Here is a 20,582-nt window from a genome sequence, read left to right on the forward strand (position 1 = left end):
GACTGTATTGAATTTGGTTTCTTTGGTGTATCCTATCATCTATTCCAGCTTGGTATCATAGGTATGCCTACTTTGTCTTCATTCACATCACTAATGAAAATACTGAACAGAACAGGGTCAAGGACTGAGTCCTGTGGTGCCCTGTTACTGACCTTTCTCCAGGTTGACTGGTGTATTAAGCAATCATTTTTACATACAGAACGCACCTAACTGGACTATATAATTTGTTGTTGTTCAGTTGCCTGACTCTTCAAGACCCCATTTGGAGTCTTCTTGGCAATGATACTAGTGGTCTGCCATTTCCTTCTCCAGCTTATTTTACAGATGAGGAAACTGAGGCAAATCATGTTAAGTGGCTTGCTCAGGGTCTTAGCTAGTAAGTGTGTGAGACTGGATTAGAATTCATGAAGATGAGTCTTGGTGATTCCAAGCCCAGTGTTCTCTCCACTGCACCGCCTCATTGCCAGAACTATATCATTACCTGGCCCCATGTTACCCCTAGATTACCAGGCTATCACAGGAGATTTTCTCTATCAGATTCTTTGCTGAAACTAAAGTAATGTCTATTACATCCACCAATCTAGCAACTCTTATCAAAAATATAAATGAGGTTAATTTGGTATAATTTATTACTAGTGCCTATCTTGCCATCCTTGTGGAAACTCCCTCCTTTTCTACATTTTCATAAATTAGTTGTTCGATGACTGCCTTTAGATTTTTGTTGTGATCAGTGCTGATTACCAATCTGTAATTTCTGCAGCTCAATGGGGAGGTGACAAGTCACAGCTTTGAAGGCAAAGCAGAGTACTAGTTGGGACACCATCTTAGGATCGTGGGTTCACCAGGAAGGAGAATTTCTTCTCCCACCAGTGGCCCCACCCCTGGACTACTTCTCACATTAGAACTACCTCCAGCCCTTATGACCTCTCCCTCTGACTGGCTTTTTAATGAGGAGCCCTGTCTTCAATTCTTTCCAGGCTGTGCTGACTCTCTGTGGATAGTGATAGAATGGATAGACTTAGTGGATAGAGCACAAGGCCCAGAGTCAAGAAAACCCGAGTTCAGATCCAGCCTAAGCCACATAATAGCTGTGTGACCCTAGGCAAGTCATTTAACCTCTGTTTGCCTCAGTTTCCCCAGCTATAAAGTGGGGATAAGAAGTGAATGAGCTGTGAGGATCAATGAGATATTTGTAAGGTGCTTGGTCCCTGATAGGCCCTTAATAAATGCATGTATCTCTCCTTCCTGGGAAATATGACATGAACACAAATATACAGGTAGACATGAATATGGGGTTATTGGTACTGTGAAAAAAAGATCGGAATTTAGGAATATTTGAGTAGGGTGAAGGAAGGAGCACCTGAAGGACTTAGATAAGGCTTCACAAAAAAAGTGGAGCAGGAACCCTAAAATTTCATCTGTACAAATGAGGGGGTTAGGCTGGAACAGGGGTTCTTAGCTTTCTTCATGTCATGGACCCCAAGGAACCCTCTGGCTCCTAGTGAAACCTGTGGTGTCCTAAGAAGAAGAATATTTGTTGCCTAGATTCATAATTAAAAGAAATGCTCCATTTCAGTTAGAGGTTAGTGAATATAAAGATGGAATTTGTTTCCGTCCAAGTTCATGGGCCCCCTGAAATCTATCCACGGATGCTTTGGGGGTCTTCGGACTCCATGTTAACAACTCCTGAGCTAGATGGTCACTAATGCCCTTCCAGCTCTAAATCCTATGAATACAGAACTGGATTTTTGTATTTGGGGCTTTCTGCCGGGGAGGTATCTGGTCTACTTCTGGGCACACAGTAGCTGCTAGTACTTACCATACTGCCTGAGTTCTGGTAGATAGAAGACTGATTAAAAACTCACTCACCAAGTATACTCATCACAACGAGGATGGCAAAAAGCAGGACTGCAATGGCTCCTAACAACAGGCGGGTTGTTGTATCTAGAACCGAGACGGGAAAGGGATTTAGCTCCTGCCCCTGTACTTCATCCCCCAAACCCAAAGCCCTTTAGCACAAGAAAGACTCAGAAAGCAGATGGGCTTGTCCCAGGGTTCAGGCCCCAGACTCGCAGGAAGGGGGAGACAGTGCAGATGCCCTCAACGCACTTCCTCTAGGCTCCAGCTCTAAAGTGCTTAGCAGGGGCATGACCCCACACCAGGTCAAGGGTCATGATCACTGCCTTTAACCGGCATCTTAGTGTCTCAGCTGCATCACGTGGCACCTCCATTCACCCTATACTCACCTCACCTTCTTATCACTTATTCTCTGATCTCCAGGCCTACGGGCTCTAGCTGGGAAATTTGTTTTCTGGTTAGATTTTGTGTGTGTGTGTGTGTGTGTGTGTGTGTGTGTGTGTGTGTGTGTGTTTTAACCTTCTCCTCATCACCTTCTTTATAGCACAAAGCTTCTCCCATCAGTGCCTTCGCTAAGTACAACCCCAGGGTCTGAGGGTTGTCGAGTATATGTAAGGGGAAGGGGGGGAGGGGAGGTGGAGAAAGAGGAAGAGGGAAAAAGAAAGGAAGAGAGATGTGAAGAGAGTATATTTTGATAGCTCAATCACTACAAAGCTCTTCATTAGAACAATTTAGAGAAGGCTTTTTAGGTCATTTAGTGTAACTAGGCCCTGGAGTCCTCAACACACAGAAAATTAAGTTACATCCCACTAATTCAAAACTTGTCCTCACTTAGGCACAAACTCAGCCAAAATTTGCCCTTTACAAAAAAAAAAAACACCATCCAAGTTAATAGTAGGGGAAAAGAACACAAGAGGAAATATCTGGCTTGGTGAAGAAATAAAACTGTTTCCAAGTAATTGTCTAAATTTGTTTGCATTCTTATTAATGTGCTAATTTCAAATGATTCTTATGTATTCATTAAAGCAGGGTTCTAGTTCTGTATGCACTTACTTAACCACGAAGTCTTGGAGTTGAAAGAGACCTTAGAGTTCACCTAAACCTTCCACCCAAGAAATCCTTCTATGTCATCCATCCTCTGTTTGGATATTTCCCTGGATGGGGAGCTCACTGCCTATCAATGTAATGATAAATGTCTATTGTGTCCAACAGCCCGTCTTAACTGTTACTGAGATCTTTCTTCTATGCAGTCAAATCTACCTCCTCATAACTTATACCCCCCCCTTCCTCTACCCTAATTAACTGATATAGTGAAATATGACTATATGAATGTTCTTGGGCATTTCTTTAACTTGCTTAGCCTTGTTTGAATCAGACATGGTACCTTGGAGACATAAGTAACTGAGCATACGCTTCAGAAGTCATCTAGTTCAAGCCTCTCATTTTATAAACAAGAAAACTGAACCCCAGAAAAGGGAAGTCACTTGCTTACTACATCGTTGTTGTCGAGTACTTTTTCTTTTTCAATTTTTTTTTTCAGAATTAAAACATGTGACCTTTAGTTCACCAAGTAGAATTGGGGCTCTTAACCTGGGGTCTATGAACCTATTTTTAAAAAATTTTTATAATCGTACTTCAATATAATTGGCTCCTTGGCAAGGTAGAGTACTTTTTCAATGATGTCCAACTCTTTATGACCCCATTTGGGGTTTTCTTGCAAAAGATACTGGAGTAGTTTCCCATTTCCTTCTGCAGCTCATTTTACAGATTAAAAAACTGAGGCAAACAGGGTTAAGTGACTTGCCCCAGGTCACACAGTAAGGGTCTCAGGTCAGATTTGAACTCCAGGCCCCGTGATCTACCCACTGCACACCCTAGCTGCCCCCTGCTTATCACATTAGGGCAAAAGAAATAGAATTCATTCATCATCAACCTTTCATAGTGCCTCATAATAGCTGGCACTTTAAACTTTACAAAGCCCTTTACATGCTTCATCTCTCTCGAAGCCCCTTTGAAGTTAGGCACTACAGTATCATTCTCCCCATCTACAGTTGCCTCAACTGAGAATGGAAGAAGCGACTTCACCATGACCGCATAGCTAGAATGTCAGGTGAAATCTGAACTCAGGTCTCTTTTGAACACTATTCTTTTTCACGTACAACATGGATTCACCTATGAACGTAATAGATTTTATAAGTTGTGATCTCTCCCCTCACAGAATTTGCAATCCAGCAAACCAGTGTATAATCTATTCTAAGGAATATAATGCAATCAACTTTCAATTATCTGTGGGATTGGGAAGAAGTGGTATAGATGACAAGGGCAGCTAGGTGGCACAGTCACTTAACTCTGCCTCAGTTTCCTCATCTGTAAAACGACACACCACTCTGTACCATTGTTTTCCCAGTCTTTGAATCCACAGTGCTAAGCACAGTGTCTGGAACATAGCAGGTACTTAATAAATGTTGAATTAAATTGAAATGAGAGGGTTCAACTTCAATACAAATTTAAAATGTGGCCCCAAGCACTAATGCTTAATTCCACCATATGCCCAGAAGGCTCAGAGAAAGCTGCCATGACATCTAGGACGTCATTACCTGGGGCCAGGAACCTTCAGCTGGTTGGGGGGGGGGGGAGTGGAAGGGAAAAGAAGTGGGGAGGGGAGGGTGGTGAGGAAGGAGGAAGAACAGACTGATGGACTGCAGAGAATTTATCATCTTGAAGAGCCTTTGCTGAATGCATGTGTGTGGCTTTAGTCAGGAAGCTGTGGATTTATACTAATGCGAGAAGCTCTAAACATTGAAAGGTTTGGTTTCAGTAACAAACTGCAGATCTCTAGCCAAGGATGTACATATTCACTTTTAGTCCTTCGCTTTCTTCCACCTTCACCTTCTCTGATCCCAGGCTGCTCCCAGCCCTTCTCAGTCTCCCCAGGTCACCTCCAGCCTTTCCACTGATTACGGCTGCAAGACAAAGCAACGTTCTCCCACTAAGACATGTTTGCTGACTCTCATTGAATTGCCCGTTATGTTAGAAGTTCCTGGGGCAGCTAGGTGGCTCAGTGGATGGAGCACCAGCCCTGAAGTCAGGAGGACCTGAATTCAAATCAGCCTCAGACCAAACATTTGAAACTTACTAGCTGTGTGACCCTGGGGCAAGTCACTTAACCCCAATTGCTTAAAAAAAAAAAGTTCCTAATCTGAGGCTGGGGGCAACAGAGAAACAGACAGGAGAGAGAGGCATAATACCAATGAGGGGGAAGCTTAGTACCCTATGTCTTTGGTTTCCATTCTTTCAGTAACTATATATAAATATGTATGTGTAAATAAATTAAAATGTGAATATATCAATAAAATACATGTTACTGTATATACATATGTACATGTATGTGTGTATATGTACATGTGTACATATATATTGGCAGTTAGGTGCCAGACCTGGAGTCAGGAAGACTCATCTTCCTAAGTTCAAATCTGACCTCAGACACATATTAGTTCTATGACTGGGCAAGTCACTTAACCCTGTTTGCCTCAGTTTCCTCATCTGTAAAATGAGCTGGAGAAGGAAATGGCAAACCACTTCAGCATCTCTGCCAAGAAATCCCCAAATGGGGTCACAAACAATAGGACATGACTGAAAAACGACTGAACAACAGCACCACATAAATATATAGGGTACTAAGTTTTTTCATATATATATGTATATATATATACACATACACACATATATACACAGATAGGTACATGCATATACACATACCAAGTGTCCATATATTTAAATAGCATGTATAAATATACACATATGTAGTGTTCCAAAAGACTTTTGGGATACCCTGTATGTATATATGAGTGTGTACTGATGTTTACAAGCATTATTGCTTGGAGGGAGATTCAAACAGTAAAATTGATCTATTACTTGAAATCCTCCCTCCCCAGTCAAGGTTTTCACAACAAAGACAAAATCCCTCTGTCAAAATTGAGCAAATCTATAAAGTTTAATCTATCCAACAGAATAATAGTAATGTTACTGTTGGGAAGGCCACTCTTGGAGATGATCTCTTCCTGGAAAACCAAGGGTCTGGTCACAAAAACCAAGGGACACACCCTTTGGATAAAAAAGAAGGTTCCAGTCTATTTGATCTTAGTTTTAGGGAATCCCAGGCTCCCAAAACTTGATTGTCTTCTAAAAAGGAAGACAGATGAGACTTTAAATACGAAGAAAAGAAAAAGAGTTTGAGTACATGACAGCCATGCTTTTTTTAAGTCTAGGCAAGATTTGAGCTTTAGCCAAGGACACTGCATTAATATACAATTAGTATCTAAAGTGAGGAAGAGAGAGGTAAATTTTGTTGTTGCTGTTCAATCATTTCAGGCATGTCTGACTCTTCATGGCCTCTTTTGGGATTTTCTTGGCAAAGATCCTGGAGTGATTGGCCATTTCCTTCTCCAGCTGATGTTACAAATGAGGAAACTGAGGTAAACAAGGTTAAGTGACTTGCCCAGACTCACAGCTAGGAAGTGTCTGAGGCCAGATTTGAACTCAGGAAGATGAGTCTTCCTAACTCCAGGCCCTTCCCTCCATAATCTGTGCCACCTAGCTGCCCTACAAGCCACCATACAGAGGGATAACTGCAGGGCAGCTAGATGGTACAGTAGATAGAGCTCCATCCTTGGGGTCAGGAGGACCTGAGTTCAAATTTAGCCTCAGACACCTCACACTAGCTGTGTGACTGGGGGCAAGTCACTTAACTCTGACTGCCTCACCAAAAAGAATAAAAAAGAGGGGTAATTGTTATTGTCTCTCTATTGCCAATATCTCCTCCACTTACAGTCCCTAAGATAGTTCAAGCTCTTATCACCACCACCACCACCACCCCCTTAGACTATTTCAATAGTCTCCTAATTGGCCTTTCTCCTGGACTCTCTCTCCATTCCAATCTATCCTCTACCCTGCTGTCAAATTGACATTTCAAAACACAGATCTGATCATGACCATGCAAGCAATACTCTTTTTTGGTGTCATGATCCCCTTTGATAGCCAGGTGAAACCTATAGAGTCCTTTTTTAGAATCACGCTCTTAAATACTTAAAATAAATTATATAAGATTATGAAAGAAATCAATTATAATGAAGTATAGTTATAAAATATTTTTAAAACAAATGCATGGACCCCAGATGAGAGCCCTTACTCTAGGATTAAAATACAAAATCCTCAGCCAGACAGACATCTACAGACCTCCCCAACAGGGTTCCCACCTATGTTTACATTCTTTTTCCATATGACTCCCCTTCATACATTCTCCAATCTAGTCAAACTGGCCTTCTGGCTTTTCCTTACACCATTTCTCACTCCTGTCCCTTTGCATGGATGGTCCTTCATGTCAAGAATGCGTTCTCTCCTTACTTCTGAAACCCTTATAGAAGCCCTGGCCTCCACCTTCATTCTGCTTTCTATCACTCAAAATGGCCCTTGGGAGAGAATTCCCTGTTAGCAAAATCCTCTCTTAGCTTTTTGCTGTCCCACTCAGAGCTGTTCCGATGAGGAATTCCAGCACCTAGGACTAATTGACTTGAGTCTGGGTGAGTCCTAAGTTTACCCGCTTCAGTGCACAGGAGCCACACCCTGGTAAACCATCTGGGCAGACAAGTAAACCAGGTTAAGGGTAACCGACAAGTCTCAAACCAGTTGGTTAATTAGAGGGATGTCTAGCCCAAGTATGTGAAGACCTTCCCCAGTGGAATGGGCAGATGAGAACAATTTGTTTCAAAGGCCACGAAGGCAGCTGAAGCAGGCGCTGTGGGGGGCTTAGAGTCAGGCATCAAAAACACCAAGGTCTTCCATCCATTGCACCCTGACTGCATCGCTAGTCATTGTGACTTTTGTCCCGCCACTGAACTCGATGGCTCAGGAAGGAAGAGTGAGGCTGATGACTTTGGGCAGCTCAGCCTCACTTAAATCCGATTCACGCACAAATCAAGACATCACCAGTGATGTCATTGGTCCTCTTAGAAAACGAGGGAACAACAACAACAATTGTTGGGGTAGACCAGTGGCAGAGGTCTTGGGAGCTGATGAGGCTGAGGAACAAGGAGGCCAGGGTACCGAAAGAGAACAGGGGTTGGGACAGAGAAGACCGACCTTACTAAAGAGGAAGGGAAGTGAACAGAGCAACAATGAACCAGACATCAATGATAACAGTAGCTAACATTTACATAGCACCTCAAGGTTTGCAGAGCGCCTTACACATATTATATCATTTGATCCTCACAGCAGCCCAGTGAAAGAAGTGCAGTAATTATTATCGTCCTCATTTTACAGAGGAGAAAGGAGATGGAGAGCGGCTTGCCTGGGGAAGTGTCGGAGGCAATATTTGAACTTGGGTCTCCCAGACTCCAACTGTCTCTGGAGACAATGGTGTTAGTTGGAGAGGGCAATAGGTAATTGTTGACTGATGATGGCAGGGAGAAAGTCTCAAAGTGGCTGTGGTGAGAACAAGGAGAATGTCAGCTCCTATGACCTGCCCTGTGAGTCAGGCCTAGTGAGGAGGGAATGGTCATCCCCACAGAGGGAGCCAAAAATACTGGAGTCTTTGGGAGTAAACTGGCCTTCAGTGAGCACATTAAGGACCAAAGAATGTAAGAGGAAGAGGTATAGGATGAACTTGAAGATATACAAAACTATATCTAAAAATGGCTTACTAAGGTTTGAGTAGAGATCAACTACACTGTTACAAAACTTTTCCACATCCTGTATAAGCAGCTGGTCTGGGTTAGCTATTCTGTTATCCAGATTTCCCATTTTATAATAAGTGAAAGCTTGGAGATATTCCTCATAGAGGTATTTAGTGAGTCTTACTCGGAAGCACAGCTTAAGTTCATTTAACCCAAACTTCAAAAAGTCATTCACCAAAGAGATGAGAGGCATGGCAGCGATGAAGTTGAACAAATACACAGTAGAGAAGGACTCAGGCAGCCACAGTGAGGAAGATCTAGGACTGAATTTATTACTGGCATTTAACTCTCACTTTGCTTCCTTCCTTCATCCCCTTAATGATCTAATCATAGCACCATGTATTCTGAGCTGGAAGAGATTGTACATGCCATTTGGTCTAACCATACTAGGTGTCCCACGTGGCTTTGGCCCTCAGGTCACAAAGAGGCTGCGCCAGTAGGAAGGAAACCCTGGGAACCAAGAGTGCTTGGAGTGGGGCGGGGAGCGGAGGAAGAAGTGTGCCCAAGTTTATTGGCACACTCTCTGAGGTCCACTTCTGGGCCCAAATGGTTTGGGATCATACCATTTGCACCCTGTTAAAGAGTTTTACAACTTTTTAGCCCTTCATATCCTGGACAAGCTCTCTGAAATCAAATCCCCAAGTGTCCATCATGGCTCCACCAATGAATTCTCTAAACACCTTTGTGTAGGGCTTGCATTAAGCCACAGTAGCACTATCCTAAAAGAACACAAGATGGGGATGTTGCCCCAGGAAATCTCTCTCTCTCTCTCTCTCTCTCTCTCTCTCTCTCTCTCTCTCTCTCTCTCTCTCTCTCTTCCCCTCCCTCTCTCTCTGTCTCTCTCTCTCCCTCTCCCTCTCTCTCTGTCTCTCTCTGTCTCTCTCTCTCTCTTTCTCCCTCTCTCCCTCTCTCTTTCTCCATCTCTCTCTCTCTCTGTCTCCTCTGTCTCTCTCCCTTGGTATGTATGTTTCTTTTGCTGTGCCTATACCTCTCTTTATATATCTTGCTATACTTACTACAATAATAGTAATATTTATATATCATTTAGGCAGCTAGGTGGCACAGTAGATAGAGTGCTGGGCCTGGAGTCAGGAAGACTCATCTTCTTGAGTTCAAATCCAGCCTCAGACACTTTACTAGCCGTGTGACCTTGCACAAGTCACTTAACCCCTTTGACCTCAGTTTCCTTGTTTGTAAAATGAGCTGGAGAAGGAAATGAACAACAATATATCATCTACTAAGTTCTAGACACCACCAAACACTTTACAAATATTATCTTATTTTGTCCTCACAACAACCCCAAGAGATGAGTGCTATTATTTTACAGATGAGGAAACTGAGGCAAACACAGGTTAAATGACTTGCTAGAGTTACATAGCTAGTAAGTGTCTGAGGCTGGATTTGAACATAGGTCTTCCTAACTCCAGTGCATATATGTGTGTATATGCATACATATACACAAATACATATATGTGTATATATATACACACATATATAAAATTCTTTGTTACATTTATTGAAATGCTTCCTGACATTGATATAAAAAGAAATGAGATATTTTTATACATTTAAAAATACAACTAAATTGAGTTGCTTTCTACCTATGCGGGCCTCAGGGAATGTTTTACTGCTAGTCTTTTATAAGAAAAAGGTTCCCTCCCTCCTTGGTCTATAGCAAATATCATTATAACAAAAAAAATGTATGCAAGATAGCTAAGATGCATCTGAGGGCCCACCTACCTATTGGAACAACATTCAGCATGGTGTCAGGAAGCAATATGGCACAGTAGATAGAGGGCTGGCTTTGGAATCAGGAAGACGAATTCAAATCCTGCCTTTGACAAATCCTAGCTGTGTGCCCACAAGCAAAGCATTTAACCTCGCAGACAACTCTCTAAGAGTCTAAGTTGCAGGGTAGATGCTGATCCTACATTGATGGAGGAAGTTTCCACACTAAGATTTCCCTATACCCATGAAGGCACAAGTATGGACCCTCACTCCAAAATCAGGGGGCAGTGAAAAGCACACCGGACAAGTCAACAGTCAGACTACCTGATTTTAAGACCTGGTTGCACTATTAATAATCAATTAACAATGGGGCAGCTAGGTGGCACAGTGGATAGAGCACTAGCCCTGAAGTCAGGAGGACCTGAGTTCAAATATGGCCTCAGACCAAACTCTTGACACTTACTAGCTGTGTGACCCTGGGCAAGTCACTTAACTCCAATTGCCTAAAATAATAATAATAATAATAATAATAATAATAATAATAATAATAATAAATTAACAAGCATTTAATAAGTCTTAAGTCAAATGGACAAGTCTCTTCACCTTGCTGTGTCTGTTTCCTCATCTGTAATATTAGGGGGTTGAACTAGGGGATTTGTAAATTCCCTTTCCTTTATGAAATTCCGTGAATCCAAAAGAACATGGTTGACCCTTGGAGTTCATAGTAAGAAGGTCTGCTCTGTCTAGCTTTTCATTTCTACAGGCTCTTTAGAGATATGTGCACCTCTTCCTCTCCTCCTAGTCATGCACAAAATGGACTAAACTGTTCAAGAAAAGTGACCTAAACTTCGGACACAGATCGAGCAAAGTCGGGGCCTCACTAAATTCTCCTCTTCAGAGAAGCTCTTTTTAGAGTATTTTTGTCGTGTGTTTCAAGCCCCATCTCAATATGCACTAACACACTATATTAAAGTTTAGCAAAGATTGTAAGGAACCAGAATGGGGTGCCTCCTTCAGGGGACAGGTGACCAATAAATCAGTCTGCTGGAACGTTAAATTAAAAAAAAACATGGCCCAAGAAACATGTGGCAGACCTTATACCCACTAGGGATATTTGGCCATATTTGATTTCCATCACCCATCCCTCCCTCCACCAGGGCATGACTGCTAGATCCTGGATAATAACAATAATAGCAATAATAATAATATCTAGCATTTATATAACACTTTAAGGTTAGCAAAGCACTTTCTAAATATTATCTCGTTTTATCCTCATAACAATTTTATCCCATTTTACAGGTGAGGAAACTGAGGCAGATAGCAGTTAAATTACTTGCCTAGGGTCTCACAGCTAGTAAGATCTGGGGCTAAATTTGAATTTAGGTCTTCCTGACTCCAGATCCAGTGCTCTGTCCATTGTGCTACCTAGCATCTCTGGGAATGGGGAGTGAAGAAGGACACTCACCTCATTCACATCAATGACTTGTCTGGCAGGGTAGTCTTCCACAAGACCCATGTGAAAACTTTGGCTAGGTATGTAGTAGTAATAATAATAATACTTAATACTCACATAGCACTTTAAAGTTTACAAAGCAACATCCTGTAAGGTATGTACCATATTACAAATAAGAAAACTGAGTCTTAGAGAAGTTAAGTGACTTTCCCGAGGTCATACAACTAATAAGTTTCAGAAGCAGGACTTGAACCCTGATCTTCCTGACTTCAGGTCCAGTATTCTGTCCACTTTGCCACATTGCTTCCACAAAATATGGACAAAGGAAGGGACAAAGGAAGAGGCACCTGGGAGTGGAGAAGAGTAAATAAACGTCTCTTACACTTCTTCCTCATAGCCTAGCTCAGTGCAAGACATAAGTTCTGCGGCTGATAAATACTGAATCAAATTAAGGGGTTAGAAGCAAGAGGAATAATGGCTGGCATTACATGGACTTTCCAGTTTGTGGTCATGGAGAACAGTGTAGATGGTGGTAGTAGGAGCCCTCCAGCTGAAGGCTCTTCCAAAGAAAACAGAGACAAAGAGTAGAGCATGTGCACTTATAAACAAGTCCTATACCAGACTGAGTGTCCTCAGATACTGAAATGGACCTGTTACAGTGTTAGCAGTGTCGCTGTTATCAGTTACAGTGATGCAAATCAAAACGCCTTCACGCCGTCCATCCTGTGCAACTCTTGACCATGTTCTCCCAACGTTTGACACAGAGTGGGGATCCAATTGGCTGGAGGCCTTCCTTGCTTTCTCCTAACATCACAGGGGTACCATGGATGACTCTGGCTATCCCCCTATCATCCCCTGCTCTTGCCATGTGACCAGCCCATTTTTGCTTCCTGTCATATAATTCCTTGGTGACATCCTTTAACTCTTCTTCTTCTCTGGAGCTCCTCATTTCTAACATGGTGCAGCTTGTCCATGCCCACAATGCTCTTCTTCATTGCAATCCAAGAAACGAACCAAGTAGGACAATTTGAAATAACTCTGTCTAACTTGGCCCCTTATTGTTTGCCCAGCACTGAACGATGGGTACTTGAACCCCAGACCTCACCCTTCCTTAGACATCATTGTGATTCCTGATCTTGACCTCGCTTCCAGTTTAGGTGCTACCACCCTCACCTTTGCTCCTATCAGCTTTATCGTGGGCTTCTCCTGTTCTTGATCTTAGATGATTTGTCTAATGACAACAAAGAAATTGTTATTCAACCCTTTTTCCCTTTCGTTTCCGACTTTCTGTGACTATCCAAACAAGGGATGGTTTATAGCCCTGAATAAGAACACAAAGAAAATCATAGATATTAGGCTGAAAGATATAATCTGAGAAAAAAAGAAAGAAGTTATAGCTGTATCCAGTGTACGGAAGAGGCTAGCCAAGGGGTAGCTTGGTGTCTTTGCTATAGCTTATACGAGAGTGGATTGGTGACATGACAGGGAGCACCTAAAGGTAAGACAAGGCAGAGGGTCAGATGCCTGCCAACTTGCCACGATGTCCAACATGTGACAACAGCAGCAAAGAGGACTTAAAAACAAGGTCAATTGTACTTCAGATGGGAAACCTTTCTGCTTGAGAAGACAATTCCAAAGTAAGATCAGACCACGGCCTTCCTCCAAATAGAAAGAGAGTAATAGTTAACTAGTTAACTTGTTTGGAATGGTCAGAGCTGACTCTGATACCATTCCCCTCCTCATCAACTAAGAACATCACATTGACACTGTAGGGGCTGGTTGAAATACACCTGATAGAGCCCCGGCCCTGAAGTCAGGAGGACCTGAGTTTGAATCTGGTCTCAGACCAAACACTTGACACTTACTAGCTGTGTGACCATGGGCAAGTCACTTAACCCCAATTGCCTAAAAAGAAAAGAAAAGAAAAGAAATACACCTGATAAAACATACAGACATGGGCATAGTCTATGGATTCAGAAGAATGGCCATCAGGACCATAATCTTTCTAGTCCCCAAAAGAGTAGCAATGACCCCACACTTTCTCAGCCCACAAGATCCTTAAGGCCCTAGGCAAACCCAGGTGGAAATGGGGAAGCAGGAAAGGCTATGAAACCAGGAAATAGGCTGATCTAATATGAACTACTTTTGAGGTGAAGAATTGAGTAGATCTTCAGGGTGATTAGAAGTGATAATTTATATGCAATCGAAGTTATGTAGTAGAGGGTGGGATAGGAGCCTTAGTGCTAACTGAGAGAGGGTCATTTGGTTCAGTGGTGGCCCATGAAAACACAAACTATGTTCCCTGACAACAAGCTGGATTTCTTCCAGCTCTAGTAATTACCCTGTTCTTTTTGTTCTCCTTGGCCTCACTCAGGAGTTGGATAAGGCCCTTCTAAGCTATATAGAGATGTATTTTCTTGATCACTGGTAGAGCAAAGAACAGAACTAGAATTAATGGGTAGAAGTTACAGGGATGTAAATTTTAACTAAATATTAAGAACAACTTCCTAACAATTAGAGATGTCCCACAATAGAATGGACTGCCGTGTAAAATGGTAAATTCTCCATCACTTGGGTCTATAAGTCTAAGCCAGAGGATAATTTGTCAGGGAGATTATAGAAGGAACATAAAATTAGAAAATCTCTTTTAAAGTTCTTCAGACTCAGATTTCATGGGTCTCTGACATCTGACAAGGAAAGCCCAGTAGAATATGTCTGTGGGTGCTGTCCATAAATAATTCATGCAGAATATACAGTGAGGAAAGGACGCATGCTGGACATTACCACATAAAAATTTGACCATGAACAAGAATGGCCCCAATCAGCATCAGAAAACAGCAAAGGTACAACTTGATGACATGCTTTATCTTTTCTGCTTCTCCATTGGACTGTGGTTTACAGGCAGAGGAAAGCTGTAGTTGGATGTAGAAGCATGACAAGAATGCCTGCCAGAATCAGGAGATAAATTTAGAGTCACAGTCAGAGGTAATGCTTTTGGGAATGCTATCAAAGTGAAAGACATGGTCCAAAGCCAATTGGACTGTTTGAGAGGCACCAGGTAAACTTTGGATGGGGATAAAGTGCACCATCTTAGTCAAAGTGCCCATTGTTTTTTCCCCTCTGAAGGGAGACAAAAGGATAGTGATGAAAAATGTAATCTGAGAAAAAATAAAAGAAGTCAGAGCTGTATCCGGTATACATGCTGAAACCCAGTGAGATGCTGGCTCATGGGCTTTGATGAGGTTCAGCAAGGGCTGAAGTGGACCTTACCATGACATATTTGAAGTGAGCAAGGGTCGACAGGAATCCTCCTCTACCTTCTCAGCACTGTGTAGCATATTCTATCTTGACAAGACATCTGTCTTACAGGAAATGTAGTCATAGGCGGAGCCAAGATGGCAGAGTGAAAGCAGTGACTTGCTTGAGCTCTCCCCCCAAACTCCTCCAAATACTCATAAAAAATGGCTCTAAACAAATTCTGAAGCAGCAGAACCCACAAAAAGACAGAGTGAAACAAATTTCCAGCCCAAGACAACCTGGATGATTGATCAGAAAGGTGTGTCGCGCCGGGCTGGGAGCGCAGCACAGCTTGGACGGGCAGGCCACAGCAAACCTGGAACAGGCCTCAGAGGACTGAATCTCAGGCAGCTGTGGAGGTTTCCAGACTCCTCGATCCACGAATGCCAAAGACAACTTAGAAGGTCAGTGGGAAAAGTCTGTTTCTGTCGGTGGTCAGAGAGGAAGGCGGGGTTTCAACTCCATTACCCAAGAGTGTGGCCCTGGCTGGCGCAGCTGCTTCCCAAGCTTCCGGCCCACAGACTGAGGGAGAATCCAGTGGCTGATCAGAGAGGGACTGCAGGGATCTCTTTGCCAGTGCTGAGGCAGGAATCTCTTGCTTTGCCCGTGTGTGGATCTGGGTCACAGTTCTGGGCGGCAGTGCTGGGGTGAGGAGGAACGCTGCTGTGGTGGAGCTTGTAGGCTGTGGAGAGGAACCCCTCCTCACAGTTACAGGACAGAAAGGAATACTTGTGCTCACAGGCCAGGAAAGGAGTAAACACCTCAACCCTTATCATACCACCTTGGAAGAACTGAAAATTTACAGGTCCCTACAAGTATCTCTGAAAACAGCTACACAAACCCCTGAAGCTTGGGACAGTACACTCTCCACATTGGAAGCAGACTCTTACCTTAACAAAGAGTTTAAAACTCAAGTAATTGGCTGGGATCATGAGCAAGCAGCGCAAAAAGAGTCAGACTATATTATCTTACTTTGGTGAAAAAGAAGATCAAAATATACAACCAGAAGAAGACAACAAATCAAAGCTCCTACATCCAAAGCCTCCAAGAAAAATATGAATCAGTCCCAGGCCTTGGAAGAGCTCAAAAGGGATTTTGAGAAGCAAGTAAGGGAAGTAGAGGAAAAACTGGGAAGAGAAATGAGAGTGATGCAAGAAAATCATGAAAAACAAGTCAACAGCTTGCTAAAGGAGACCCAAAAAAATACTGAAGAAAATAACACCTTAAAAAACAGCCTAACCCAAATGGCAAAAGAGGTCCAAAAAGCCAATGAGGAGAAAAATGCCCTAAAAAGAAAAATTGGCCAAATGGAAAAGGAAGTCCAAAAGCTTACTGAAGAAAATACTTCCTTAAAAATTAGAATAGAGCAATTGGAAGACAGTGACTTTATGAGAAATCAAGACACTGTAAAACAAATCCAAAAGAATGAAAAATTAGAAAACAATGTGAAATATCTCATTGGAAAAACAACTGACCTGGAAAATAGATCCAGGAGAGAGAATTTAAAAATTATTGGACTATCTGAAAGCCATGATCAAAAAAAGAGCCTAGACATCATCTTTCAAGAAATTATCAAGGAAAACTGCCCTGATATAGTAGAACCAGAGGCAAAATAGAAATTGAAAGAATCCACAGATCTCCTCCTGAAAGAGATCCCCAAAGGAAAACTCCTAGGAATATTGTAGCCAAATTCCAGAGTTCCCAGGTCAAGGAGAAAATATTACAAGCTGCCAGAAGGAAACAATTCAAGTACTGTGGAAACACAATCAGGATAACACAAGATTTAGCAGCTTCTACATTAAAGGACTGCAGGGCATGGAATATAATATTCCAGAGGGCAAAGGAGATAGGATTACAACCAAGAATCACCTACCCAGCAAAACTGAGTATAATCCTTCAGGGGAAAAAATGGTCATTCAGTGAAATAGAGGACTTTCAAGCATTCCTGATGAAAAGACCAGAGCTAAACAGAAAATTTGACTTTCAAATACAGGACTCCAGTGGAACATGAAGAGGTAAACAGGAAAGAGAAATCATAAGAGACTTATTAAGATTGAACTGTTTACATTCCTGCATGGAAAGATGATATTTGTAACTCATGAGAACTTTGTCAGTATTAGGGTAGTTGAAGGAAAAAAATTGTATGTATGTATGTATATATAGATAGATAGAGGGCACAGGGTGAGTTGAAGATTAAGGGGTCATATCTGGAGAATAAAATTAAGGGATGAGAGAGGATTATACTTGGAGAAGAAGAAAGGGAGAGGTAGAATGGGGTAAATTATCTCACAAAAAAAACAGAAAAGAAAAGTCTCTTACAGTGGAGGGGAAACGGGGAAGGTGAGAGGGAATGAGGAATCTTATTCTCATAGGATTTGGCTTAAGGAGAGAATAACATACACATTCAATTGGGTATGGAAATCTGTCTTACCCTACAGGAAAATAGGGGGAGAAGGGGACAAGAGAGCAGGGGGTGATAGAGAGGAGGGCAGATTGGGAAAGAGGGTAATCAGAAGCAAATACTTCTGAGGAGGGACAGGGTCAAAAGAAAGAATAGAATAAATGGGAGGGCAGGATAGGATTAAGGGAAATAGAGTTAGTTTTTCACAACATGTCTACTAAGGAAGTGTTTTGCATAACTGCACATGTACAACCTATATTGAGTTGCTTGCCTTTTCAATGAGGGTGGGTGGGGAGGGAGAAAGGGAGAAAATTTGGAACTCAAAGTTTTAAAAACATATGTTTTTAAAAAATTGTTTTCACATGCAACTGGGAAATAAGAAATACAGGAAATGGGGTACAGAAGTCTATCCTGCTCTACAGGAAAACAGAAGGGGAAGGGGATAAGAGAAGGGAGGGGGGAGAGATAGAAGAGAAGGCAGACCAGGGGAAAGGGTATTCAGAATGCATGCCATCTTGGGGTGGGGGGAGGGGTGAGAAATTTGGAGCTCAAAAACTTGTGGAAGTGAATATTGAAAACTAAAAATAAATAAATTTATATTTAAGACATCTGTCTTACCATCCTGGGCACCCAGAAGGTAGATTGCCATGATGTAAAAGTCCATGGAGAAGAATAATGCCCACAAGGCATAGTGGGTGTTAAAGAGAGCTCATGGACCAGAAATAACCATTTTTTCCCCACTTTCCTCTTGGCTAAAACAAACCTGCTAGAAGCTAGTCAACCATCAACCAATGAGTATTTCTGAACACCCCTGGGTGTACACTACTATGCTCTAGGGGATATGATAGTGGAAAGGAGACAGCACAATCTAGTGAGGAAAGGGCTAGGAGACAGATAGGAGATGGTAAATCAGTTAACCTCACTAGTTTAGGCCAGAGTGCAGCATCTTACATAAGGCAGATCCTGACAGCAACCCTGCCATACAAGTTCAAGAGAGGGTTCTCCACTTTCCCTTCTCAGCTCCTTCTCTCTTCATACCTCCCTTAGTCTGTTTTCTCAACCCACAACTCTTTTAAAACAGCCTCCATATTTCTCTTCATCTTCAATGCCTGCCTCTGCAAAGTCACCATCTGGGGCTTCTAATTTCCAATCTTACATCACCACCGCCCCTTCAGGAAGTCCCCTCTACCACTTCAGTGTTGGCACAAGCATTGCCTAAACCCAGATTTGTCAACGAAGTGTGGTGTGGGGATAGGGTGCTATCTTTAGAGCAAGGACAACCAAGGTTTAGTTCTTCCCTCAGATACACGTTGATTATGGCACCCTGGGCAAGTCACTTGCCTCTCCATGTCCCAAGCAACTTTCTAAGACTATAAGATGTGGAGCTGCACCGGGAGAGGGAGTTTTTTATATAAACTAAATCAAAGGTCTAATACCTATCTAAACACAATGTGACAGGTTGATTTCTCTCCTCTAAGTCATGTGGGGTACTCCAATGTAGGTTAAGTCTTCGAGGAAAGCTAGCTTTAAAAAAATATAAAACATTTATCAAGGGAGGATGTGTGTGTGTGTGATACTGGCTTCCTCTTCACTGTCCAAATCACGACTTTATCTTCATTTTTACTGGGTGATGGTGATTCATTTCATAAGGCTACTCAGGTATGTCAATGTTTTGTTACTGATTTTCCCCAAGCATGCTTGTATCTGCAATTCTCATTTTATCTTCACAACATCCCTGTGAGGTTGGTAGGCAGGTACAATATTCTCCAGCTTATGTATGAGCAAAGCCATGCCCCAAAGCATCAAGTTACTCATGCAAGGTCACATTGTGAGTTAATAAGCAAGGCCAAGGTGAGAATCCAGGTCTTTTGAATTCCAGCACAGGCTTTTTTTTAACCAACTGGCATTTGCTCTATTCTAAATCTGAATTTTCCCACCCCCAAGCCCCAACCTCTATGGACAAAAGACCAAGGTAACTCTGATAATTATGTCTCTGACAGGAATGAGAACCAGTGTACCCTCATTCTCACTTCCCAGACTGATCAGATCTTACCAGGGAGTCTGGGGGAGGGGGGCAGGGCTGGAAGAGACAGTAGGGTATGATGGAGTCATACACTGGTCAGAAAGGGTAGGACCCCAGCAAAGGATGTCCTAGCTAGGGACCCTGAGAAGAGAACAGGATTCTCTGGGGAGGCAGCAACCATGGAGGAGGAAGGAGGGTGTTAACTTGCTTACCCTCCAAGGCCGCCTTCCAGCTGGTACTGCCCTCGTACCCGGATCCTGATCTTCTCAGCAGCACCTCCTGGCCCCGGCCCTCCCCGTCCCCAGGGGACAGCACTCTTGGCAAAGGAGCCGACGCGGCTGGAGCGGGTGGTGGAGGGGGCCGGCTTCTCCTAGGAGGCTCCCGGACAGGCTCCATGCCCCCCTCCCGCTCCAATGCCCCCGCCCCTCTGCTAAAAGCGCCTGGCACTTCCGTTACCAGGGTAGGGGGAAAACAGAGCCAGAACTGCCCAGAGACCCTCCTTTTCTCCCTCCCTCCCTCCCTGGTGGGAGCAGGAACTGAGGATGGGAGGGACGCAGAAGAGAGCTTCCGCAGCTCAGGGACAGTGGTGGCGTGTTCAGCTCCTCTCCCGACCAGGATCCTTAGCAATGAGAAATGTCCCTCCTTGCTTCACTCTTCCACAGCCGCAGCATCAGCATCGCAGCATCGCCTCTTGAGTTTCTCAGCTTGGGAAGGGGGGGGGAGGGAGAGAAGAATGAGGGAGGAGAGAAAAAAGGAGGGTGGAGAAAGAGGCGCCAAAGAGACGAGGGAGGCAGCCAGGCGGGAGGACAGGAGGAGAAGTGCAATGAGGTTGGAGTGTTTCAGGAGCGAGAAGGCGGGGGGGGGGGGGGGGTTAGATGTGAGAGATGAAAGGCTGGAGGGGTAGGAGTGCCTGGGATCAAGAGGAGAATCAGAATAGGAAGGGAGCACTAAGGAATGCGAGTGGAGAGGGGGCAGAAGGACCCACAGAGAAAGCTTTTAGGAGAGGCTGGTGCACCAGGAACCTGGGGATACGGGGCGCGGAGTGGGCATAGAGATGGAGAGTAATACGGCGAAATTAGCGGGATTGGGGAA

General features: G+C 43.2%; 1 protein-coding gene across 1 annotated transcript in view; it reads right to left on the minus strand.

Moving 5' to 3' along the window:
* CLEC2L (C-type lectin domain family 2 member L) overlaps positions 1-20,265 on the minus strand; it is a 31,538-nt gene extending 11,273 nt beyond the window's left edge. Inside the window, exons 1-2 of the mRNA XM_020998064.2 lie at positions 19,703-20,265; positions 1,870-1,944 (exon numbers count right to left, since the gene is read on the minus strand). Of these exons, the coding sequence (XP_020853723.1) occupies positions 1,870-1,944; positions 19,703-19,886 (259 nt within the window). The 5' untranslated portion in view covers positions 19,887-20,265. The remainder of the gene's footprint in view (positions 1-1,869; positions 1,945-19,702) is intronic.
* Positions 20,266-20,582: the final 317 nt, after the last annotated feature.

This window comes from Phascolarctos cinereus, unplaced genomic scaffold (assembly GCF_003287225.1).
Source record: "Phascolarctos cinereus isolate Bilbo 61053 unplaced genomic scaffold, phaCin_HiC Scaffold_1;HRSCAF=81, whole genome shotgun sequence".
NCBI classification, from domain to species: Eukaryota; Metazoa; Chordata; class Mammalia; order Diprotodontia; family Phascolarctidae; genus Phascolarctos; species Phascolarctos cinereus.